The 10941-nt window shown below is 39.0% G+C and overlaps 1 protein-coding gene and 1 pseudogene across 1 annotated transcript in view; both read left to right on the forward strand.

Moving 5' to 3' along the window:
* Positions 1 to 10941, forward strand: part of LOC101361551 (3-keto-steroid reductase) — a 30039-nt gene that overhangs the window by 1029 nt on the left and 18069 nt on the right. Inside the window, exons 2-3 of the mRNA XM_012558201.2 lie at positions 208 to 411; positions 7079 to 7171. Of these exons, the coding sequence (XP_012413655.1) occupies positions 208 to 411; positions 7079 to 7171 (297 nt within the window). The remainder of the gene's footprint in view (positions 1 to 207; positions 412 to 7078; positions 7172 to 10941) is intronic.
* On the forward strand, positions 2545 to 3206 carry LOC105756743 (U6 snRNA-associated Sm-like protein LSm5 pseudogene; annotated as a pseudogene).

Raw genomic sequence — 10941 nt, forward strand, 5'->3', positions numbered from 1 at the left:
AGTGCCCCAAGTAAGTAGCTACTAGAGTTTAGGATTCCCCTCTTCCCACCTTGATTTAAATCATGTTTCAGAATGTTTTTCTATCTCTCCTTGGGCTCCTGATTCGAGCTAATATTGTCAAAGTCTGTCTTCCAAACCACAGAGAAATGCTTCTATGTGGCACCATCCCGATTAATGCAGGCCCTGTGCTGGAACTGTCCTTTTCAGTGGCATAGGCCTAGCCCTCTGCAAGCGGCTACTAGCAGAAGACGAGGAGCTTCACCTGTGCTTGGCGTGCAGGAACATGGGCAAAGCGGAAGCTGTCCAAGCTGATCTGCTGGCCTCTCACCCCAAAGCCCAAGTCACCATTGTGCAGGTGGATGTTAGCAACCTGCAGTCGGTGTTCCAGGCCTCCAAGGAGCTCAAGCAAAGGTATGCCTCTTGTTGGCAGGTTTTCTCTCATATGATGGTGAATTATTTTATAAAATGAGAAAGCATAATACAAATATAACATCCTCAAATGCCCCAGGGTCTAACCCAGTACTTGGAATGTAAGAGCGACTGAATGAATATTTGTTGAAGGAATGAATGAATTAATCAGTGTGTCTGAATCCCTGAAATACTATTCAAAATATGTGCTAACAGACCTTTGTACCTAAGTAAATACACATACAACAATAATACCAACCTAGTGAAACAGGAGCCCTGGAGGCACAGCAGTTAAGTGCTTAGTTGCTAACTGAAAGGCTGGCAGTGCAACCCCACCCAATGGGAGAAAGACCTGGCAATCTGCTTCCATACAGATTACAGCCAAGAAAACCCCATGAAGCAGTTCTACTCTGTCACATGGGGGTCGCTATGAGATGAAAAGGGACTCAATGGCGCCTAGCAACAACAACGACCTTCTGTGGAGGAGTCCCTAGGTGGTGCAAATGGTTAAGCGCTTGACTACTAACCTGGCTACTAACCGCAAGGTTGGACGTTTGCACCCACTCAGAGATGCCTCAGAAGAAAGGCCTAGTGATCTGTTACTGAGAGGTCACAGCCACGAAGACCCTGTGGAGCACAGTTCTACTCTGACACACACGCCATGAGTCAGAATGGACTGGAGGGCAATGATTTGGCTTTGGTTTACCTTCTGTGGATAAGGTTTACGTCTCAATTTCCAATCACGGTGGCTACTTCTAACTCTTCTTACTGCAGGCCAACAGCCTGCAGGTTTCTGCTTGAGCTCTATCCCAGAGAGGCTAAGGAATGCCTTAAGGGGTAAACACTTGTAAATGTTGATCTCACGCAGTGTGATTCTCTTCTTTTAAGGGTCAAATACTCTTTTTGTTTTCTGCACATGTTGGGTCACCCTCCAGTGTCTTTAGATAGTTTTTATATATTTTTTTCCAGAGTTTACAATTGTTATTGGCACATAATTTAGTTTCATACACTTTATTCTGCTGTGACTGGAACTTAGAAGCTAGGGCTATCACTCTTGATAAATGTATAAATGGTAAATTGGAAGAACCTTTTGAGGGAAAAAATAGGTATTTGAAAAAAATATAGAAGAAAAATCTGCCTGAAGGCATTAGAGTGATAAAAATATAGCAACGAATTATCTGACCGTGATCCAGGAAAAGGCAGAAATCCGGAGGGGTGAGACAGCTGTTTAAGGCTGTGTTTGCTGTTTGGGTATTTGCCAGCCTAGGAAGGAGCCGAGAGATGGGGAGGGAGAGCAGCACTTTTAAGCACTCCGTAGGACTAGGAAGACAAAAGGAGGAGTCCAAAGCCCACTGTGTGGGGGTGGGGAGGGTAATCCCTCTATTTTGTGTAAAATCTATAAGGACTGTACTCTAAAAAGATATTGAGGCAGAACTAGATTGATTCCCACAGAGAAGCTTCTGATCATCTCATCCCTGAAGGTGGATAAAGGTGAGTGATCCCAGATGATAGTGCACACAGGCATGTGGCAGAAAAAAAAATCTAAATCCTTTCTCCAGGATAGTATTATCATCCTAGGCCTCAAATTATTTCTAAAAAAATATATATATATATATATATATTTCAAAAACAATGTCTACCATGCAATGAAAAATAGCCAAACACTGAGCAAATAAGACTGCGTGAATGAGAACCAGCATATACAATAGAAAACAGTGCCACACAGGGTGGTAGTTAATTGAAACTACCAGATGCAAACATTAAAATAACAATGCTTACAATGTTCAAGAAGTTTAAAGATTAAGAAGCTCAGCAGAGTACTAGAAACAAAAATAGCAGATTAAAAGAAATAGAACCAAAATATGCACTAGCAAAAATTAAATATTAGATGGATTTGCTTAATAAGAAATATGTCACCTCTATAGAGAGAATTAGTAAATTGAAAGAGTACAATTCCACAATGAAGCCCAGAGAGACAAAATGATGGAAAATACAGAAAAGCAGGCTAGAGACAGAGAGGACATAATAAGAAGGTTTAATATAAATAGTCTCTGAACAAGACAGTTATTGAAGCAGAAAAAATATTTGAAGAGATAATGCTTGAAAGGCATAACCACAAATTCAAGAAACACTACAGACCCCAGCCAGGGAAATAAACAAAACAACAACTAGAGCTAGGCATGTTACAATGAAACTACTAAGAACAAAAGCAAAGAGAAAATACTAAAAGCAACTAGAGACAAAGAACACAGTTCACCTTCACCCAACAATGATTAGACTGATAGCCAGCATCAGAAACAGGAACTATGGGCAGGCCACTTCCGGCGTAGCCATAGCGGCTAATGCTACCACTAACCCATCGCAGCTGCTGCCGCTAGAGCTTGCGGACAAGTGTATACGGTCGAGAATTCACACTGTGATGAGGAGTGATAAGGAAATTGTTGGCACGCTTGCTTCTAGGTTTTGATGACTTTGTCAATACGGTATTGGAAGATGTCACTGAGTTTGAAATCACACCAGAAGGAAGGATTACTAAATTAGATCAGATTTTGCTAAATGGAAATAATAAAACAATGCTGGTTCCCAGAGGAGAAGGACCTGAGGTATGAGTGGGTTTTCTTGACTTATGCTAGCTTCTGTTTTGTTTTATAAAGGCAACAAAATGGATTTTTTTTTTAAGTTTTTAATCTTGAGATTCTATAATGCTAAGTTTCTCGTTGAAGGGAAATCGTGTGAAGATGATTGTAAATGCCAATTTTTGTGAGTTAATCATGATGATCTTGGACAAAAAGTAAACAATATGCTGTTGGAAGACTAAAATAAAGGTGTTTTTGGGTATTAAAAAAAAAAGAAACAAACTACGAAATAATATTTTCATGCATTGAAAGAAATGAGCTGCCAATTGAAAATTCTATACCTAGCAAGAATATGTTTCAAGAATGATGTTGAAATAATGATATTACAAAATGTATCACCAGCAGTCCTACATTTAAGGAAAGAAAAAAATGGTGTTTTTCAGAAAGAAAGAACATGATCTGGGTGGAAAGTTAAAAATAAAAGAAGAAATTAAGAATGATCAAAAGTGCAAAATTACAATAAATCTAAGTGACATTGACTATATAAAACCAAGTATATGTCTTATAGGGTTTAAAATATATCTAGCATTTAAAAATTTTAAAATAATGGCATACTGTTAGGTGCCGTCAAGTTGTTTCTGGCTCACAGCCACCCTATAGGACAGAGTAGAACTGCCCTGTAGGGTTTCCAAGGAGCAGCTGGTGGATTTGAACTGCTGACCTTTTGGTTAGCAGCTGAGCTCTTAACCACTACCCCACCAGGGCTCCAACATAGAGGATAGGAATTGCTAGTAGGGGTGAGGTGGGGAATAGGGAAGTTGCTCTTTTATGTAGGGAGGTCAGGGGTGACCTCTCTGATTAAAGATTAAGTGACATTTGAACAGAAACCTGAGGGAAATAAAGAATAGGTAGATGTCTGAGAAAAGTGTTCCAGGCAGAGGGAGTTGAGAAAGGTCTTAAGAAAGGTGTATGTTTGTCATTTTCAAGGAATGTCAAATGAGGCCAGTGTAACTGGAGTAGAGTGGACAAGACAGAGAGCAGTAGGAGATAAGTTTAGAGAGATAGAGTGAGGACATTTTCAGCATTATTTCTTTCTCTTCCCAGTGGTGGGAAGCCACTGTAGACTTCTGAGCAGAGGAATGACATGATCTGACTATTTTTCAATGATCATGTTGGTTACTGGGAGACAAGAGTGGAAGCAGGGAGACGAGTTAGGAACTATGCAAATAGTCAGGTAAGAGATGATAGTGGCTTGAAGTGGTTGAATTCTGGATATGAAAGTAGAGCCAACAGGATTTGCTGATAAATTGGATGTGAAGAGAGAGAAGAATCTAGCAGTCAGCAAAGTTTTTGGACCAACTGACTGAGCAAATGGTAGTGCCATTACTAAGCTGGAAAACACTGTGGGAGAAGCAGACTTCTGGAGTGAAGTCAACATTTCAGTTTTTGGTATGTCAGTCTTGACTTGTCTATTAAATATGCAAGTAGAGAGGTTGAGTAGGCAGTTAGATACACATCTGGAGTTTAGAAGGAAGAAGGATTAGAAATATAAATGTGAGAATCATCAGCCAGCCAGGAAGAGAACACAGAGAGAAAAAAGAGGGCAGAGGACATAGTCTGTGTTATTCTACATTCAGAAGCTGGGAAGAAGAGGGGAATCTAAGAAAGGAGACTGCAAAGTAGCAATCAAAAGAGAGTGACCAGAAAAAAGGGGTGAGCAATCTATTGTGTAAAATAGTCCTGATATGTCAAGTAAGATGAGGATGGAGAATTGCTATTATATTTGGCAACATGGAAATCATTGCTGCCATTGACAAAAGATGATTCTGGGAACAAATACCTGATTGGAGTGGTTTAAGGGAGGATGAGAGAAGAGAAAATGGAGACATGAAGTATGGATGACTCTTTGAAGAGTCTTGCAGTAAAGGAGACAGAGAAATGAGATACCTGGAGAAGAATATGGGGGTCAAGGGAGGGTTTTTGAAGATGGTTGATATTAGCATATTTGTAATCAGTTGAGAATAATCCAGTAGGGAGAGTTTAATGCAGTAGAAAGGCTGATGAAAGAGGAGGGAAGGAGAGAATTGCCAGAGAATTGTCACAGTGGCATGAGGAATGAGAGTCAGTGTTCAGGTGGAGGGAAGGGGTCAGGTAGGTTGGGAGATGTGGTGGTGGGAGGGTGAAGATTTTTCTTTTGGCTGGTTCTCCTTTATCCTCAGTGAAATAGGAAGCAAAAGCAGCTAAAAATGAGGAGCAGGAAGGTGTGGAGGTTCTAGGAGAGAGGCAAATATGTTAAATAGTCAGTCTAGTAGAGTGGGAGAGAGAATATACTAGGGAAAAAAGGAAGGTTTTGAATTTTTTTTAAGGATAAATTTTTTATTGGAAATCCCTGGTTTCAACTGGACAAAAGTATATTACATGAAATAAAAGTATTGTTCTGGGTAGAATCATGAAAACTCATAAATTGGTCCAATTTTTATTATTAATTAGTTCACCATAATAATTTGTGGGGCTATACAGTTATCCAGGGATAGTGGACAGCAAGGATTTTACCTGTTTGAAATGTTGGCAAATTGCTAGTTAATTCTATTCTTACAGGCACTGACTTTGGTACATGGTCTATTATGCCCACAGCCCAATTTACACAGCACACTGAGCCATTTAAAATTGCCATTCACATTTATATTATTTCAGTATTACAAATGTACATTTTTTGCAATGGCAAAAAAAAGTGCAAATACTGCAAAAGTGTAGCATATCTGTAAAATGGAATATTAGTAATTGAAAGGAATGAAGTTACTGTTAGATGCTAGGACATGAATGATCCTTGGAAACATGCTAAGTTTAAGCAGCCAGACACAAAAGGCCACCCATTTATGTGAAATGTCCTGAGTAGGCAAATACAGAGACAGAAGATAAGTGGTTTCCAGGGGCTGGGAGAGAGGTGTGGGGATGGGGCAGGGGGAGATACATTTCAAACATGCCCCTCAGATGCTTTCCTCAAACAGTGTTATGGTTGTGAATTTAAAGTGAGACTGGTCAGCATGGTGCATGGTGCATTAGCCAGCTGTGTGTGTGATGGAGATAGAGAGTTCAATCTAATTGGGATTGAGGCTTTATCAGACTAGTATGATGAAGGGGGAGGGAGGCGAGGGAGTTAATGGGGAAAGATGATGATGGTGAGCCATGGAATCTTGCCTGGGTAAGGGAGGAAATGAGGACATGAGGAGTGGGGTGCAGTGAAAAAGTGGTAATATAAATAGATTGATTATAAGTCCTTGATGATAAGTCCTAGAAGGGTCTGACTGAAGGCCCCTTCAACAAGATATTGTAAATTTTTCTGGGCAAAAGGTATGTCAATGAGTAAGAATGCATACTCTGTTAAAAATAAAAGCAAAGAGATTTATTGAAGGTTCAAAACAGTTCAAACCAGGGACACGTCTGATCTCACAAAGTGAAATCAAACTCTCCAAAATGGTGGAGTTACATAGGCATATTTATGAGGTAAACTACGGCATTCTCATTAGAAGCTGCAAGATTAGGTAGGCAGGAGGTGAGATAACTCAAAGGGGGGAGGCTTTATAGTGATTGGTTGGAAACACGAATGTGGGCTATTTGGATTGGTTAGTTTAAATACATGACTAAGGGGGGTGGTTACAGGGAGGTCACAAGGTAATTATCTTAAAACGTTTCCTGAGGGCTGCTGAGAGGATTCCTGATAAGGGTCTTGTGTTAAGACCCTCCCTTAGGCCCATTCTTCCCATATCTTTAGTTTAACTGCAGACAAAAACATTTCCTTTGTTACGTACTGAAGTCTGAATAAGGGTTGGACAGTTGCAGGGGAAATAAACAAAAGATGAGATGAAGTTGGGGCTCAGACCTGGGCCAATCATTCTGATACTAGTCAGCACCTCAGTTTTGGAACTCTCACCCAGGCAAACGGTTTAGAAGCAGAGAAAACTTGATACTGCATATCAAGTTCCTTTGGCTAGCTTCTTTTCAACAGAAGAATCCCCTCCCCCATTTTGGCCATGATTTTACTATGGGTCTTCCTAGTGGTAGCTAACAAAACTGTGTTTGCATTTTATTTGCAGGTTTCAGAGATTAGACTACGTATATCTAAATGCTGGAATCATACTTAATCCTCGGCTGAAAATAAAAGAGTTTTTCTCTGGCCTCTTTTCAAGGTAACTTCTATTTTCGTGTTGAATTCAGTGGAGTGAAAGATCTTTATTCTGCTCAGGTGTGTTTTGTATTTCATACATATTTTGATGTATGGAATAGTAGTGGTAAATGGTATGGGAATGTTGACTAGGATGATTAAGTAGGAATAGGTATTCCCATAGTGTTGTTAATGGAAAATTGCTGTTGTGAGAAAGCTGCTAGACATGGTGGTTTTAATGAGATTCAGTCTCCAGGACACTAAAAAATTTGGATTGTTTTTCAGGATGAAATATGAAATTAGTAATTCTTGAAATGAATGACTGTGTCAGTGTCTTCCTTCCTTCTTATTCTCAAAAAACAACCAAGGGAAAACCCTTAATTACACCTACTCCCTCAGCAAGCTACTAACCCAATTATTTGCTCTTCTCTGTAACAAAGGTTCTCAGAAGAACTGTCTGTAATTTATTCCCCTCATCCTTTCCTCTCTTAAACCCACTCCAACCAGGCTTTCACTCTGTCCCTTCTACCAGAACAGTTCTTATCAATGACAACAATGACTATCATTGCTAAATCAGTGATCCTTATCTTACTTGACCCATCAGCAGCATTTAACATAGTTGATCATGCCCTCCCTATTGAAATATTTTCCTCCCTTAGCTTCCAGGACACCATGCTTTCCTGATTTTCCTTCTGCTTTGCCACCTTTTCCTTCTCAAGCTTTTTTTTTCCTCCCTGGCATCTGAATGTTGGAGTTCTCTAGGTGCAGTTTTTAGTCCTTGCTTTTTATGTGCACCTCCAGATCCTTTCTCCACGGCTCTGTAGCCTGAGAGGCTGGCATTTCAAACTCATCTGTCAGCTTCCCTTGCCATCTGTCCTCCAGTTGGTTTTGGCCATTGAGAGGAGGAGGTAGGAAGGTGGGAGGAAAGAGAGATCAGAGTATTTGCTTTCTTGGATCCCTCCCTGATGGGCAAGGTGGGGAAGAGGCTGTGTTCTTCTGCTGAAGGCCACAGCTTTTGTCAGGTGCCTTCTAGAGGTACAGCCACAGCTCTCTCTGGGTTCTGGTACCTGCTTTCTCTCCTTGCTTTTCAGGGACGGTGACAGCCTTCCACTAAGCCCTAAGATGCATCACCATCCTTTGTTGGTTTCCTTTAAGCTAGCTCATACGTATGTGAAAATCCCTTCATTAAACTTTCCTCAGTTATCATCTTTGAGTATGTCCTCCATTTCCTGTCCAGTCCCTGAGTGATGCAGTCCTCTTCTCTTCTCTACCTATGCTCACTCTCTTAGTTATCACATATGGTCTCATTGCTTGAAGTAACATCTATATGCCAATGAATCCCAAATTGATATACCCAGTCCAAACTTTCCTTCTGAACTGTAAAACTTTGTATCTACTGCCTATTGAACATCGCTTTTTATTTCTAATAGTTATGTCCACCATGACATATCCAAAAGCGAGCTCCTGAATATCCCCCAAACCTGCTCTGTCCTCAGCCTTCTCCATTTTATGGCTACAGCCCAATTTCAACACAACATTTAAGTCTTCTCATTCCTTCATTAAATCCTGAAATAGCTCCACACATCACTCAGAGCGAAGGCCTGAACGTTATTAAAATGGCCTGAATAGCTCTACATGATCTGACTTCCATTACCTATCTGACTTCTCTCTCCTTTGTGCACTTTATTCTAGTCACACTAGTCTCCTTGCTATTTCTCTAACTCATTAAACATGCTACTCCTTTAAGAACTTTGCACCATATATTCCCTTATTCCTTCAAGACTTTGCTCAAATGTCACTTTCCCAGTGAGACCATTCTTGGTCATGCTAATTAAAACTGTCACCCCACCCCTCATTACCAATCCTTACTCAGCTTTCCTTTTTCTTTTTTACACAGCCCTTCACATTTTCTAACTTTATTATTTATGACTACTGTTTATTCTCTGCCTTCTTCTCTCTGAGATAAGGGATCTCTGTATTTCAAACACAAAGAACAACTCCCAGGTGCTCAGTAAATGTTTGTTGAGTGAATAAATCAGTGACTATCAGGAAGAACATTTAAAAAATCACATAGATTTCTTAATGGGATCCTAAGGTACCTAGAAGGAATTTTTAATACCTTATTTTACCAATCTGTTTTTTTAAGAACAGTATTTCCAGAGATATTAAGTATTATGTAAAGCAAAAGATTGCGTGGAAACATAAGTGAAGAATGTTTTGAAGATGATACCCTTCTTTTGTCAACTTATGTATGAAAGATTCTGGGTGATCTGGGTAGTGCTAGTAAAACGAAAATCTCTGGTTTCTATTTCAAGACGGCAGACTAAGCATATAGTACTGCTTCTCCTTACCACATTAAATTTGGGATACACATAGGCAAGCGCAATTACAGAAGTTTGAAAAGTTGCAATATGAAAAATAGATCCAGAAGTTCCAACATTTGCTTAATATAAGACCCCCTGATACAGAAAATAGAGGAAATTGGGAGAGAAATACCAAAAAGAATTCAAGAAAAGGTGGAATCATTGGGCAGTTACTGTCTAAAAGTTTTCTGTCTTACTATCCCTTTTCTGGTACTTTGGCTAGGGAAATCAGGGTTCTTAGGGGGCTTTTTTTTCATCTGCTATGTTGGCTTTTCTAGGTTGCCATCATCTCTAGCACTCAATCTGGGATGTATTTGGCAAGAAACAAAACAAAACAAGGAACAAAACAAAAAGTGGTGCCACTTTTCGTCCTGAGGCCCATAGTTAGTCCTCTGTCTTCTCTTCCCCTTTCGGGATCTTCTTATGTTTGTTTTATACATAATACCTGGGCCGTATAGCTGTACTTAGTGAAGGGAATACGGAGAAGTGCCATCTTGATCTGGAGCTGAAAGTCCATATATATTAAAAAATCTTACAGTAGCAAGATACAAAACATGAAGAACCTAGAATAAGTCTAATAAGAAATGTACAATTTGTTGTTGAAGAAAAACCATACAAATTTGTAGAAAGTGATACAAATGACTTCAAATATATCATCTTAATGGATAGTAATACTTATTGTAAATCATCACCTTCCTTTAGAATTAATCTACAAATTAAATGCAATCTCAATCAAAATTCCAATGGGAATTTTTAAAAACTTGACAAGCAGATGATAAGAGTAATATGGAGGAGGAAAGATGTAAGAATAGCCAAGACAATTTTGGAATAGAAAACTAAGGAGGAATGAGTCCTAGTAGATATCTAAAATATATCATAAAGCTTTAGTAATTAAAATACTATGGAATTAATGCAGGAAATAATGAATGGAAGAGAACAGAGTCTAATAACAAATTCTATAAGTGAGTGTCATTAAAAATCAGTGGGACAAACAAACAACTCATTCAGTAAATGGCATTGGAACAATTGACTCGTCATGTAGAAAAAATGAAGTTCAATCCCTGTCTCATAAAAGTCACAAAAATAAATGTTAGATGGGTTAAAGAGCTAAATGTAACTGAGTAAATGAATGAAAAATACATAAAAAATGAAGATTGAACCACAAACATATTAGAAGAAAACATAGAAGAATGTGATCATGAATTTGGGAGTAAAGAAGGATTTTAAAACAAGACTCTAAAATCAAAAACTATGAAGGAGAAGATGGGTGATATTGACTATAAAACAATAACAACTAATGCTGGAGACATGTATTTAAAAGACAAGGGTGAAGCTGGTAGGAGTATGTTCATACATATATAATGGATAAAATAATAAAACCTAGAAAATAAAAAAGTACTACAAATTCAATATGACAATGACTAATAACTGC

This window comes from Trichechus manatus, unplaced genomic scaffold (genome assembly GCF_000243295.1).
Source record: "Trichechus manatus latirostris isolate Lorelei unplaced genomic scaffold, TriManLat1.0 scaffold00145, whole genome shotgun sequence".
NCBI lineage: Eukaryota > Metazoa > Chordata > Mammalia > Sirenia > Trichechidae > Trichechus > Trichechus manatus.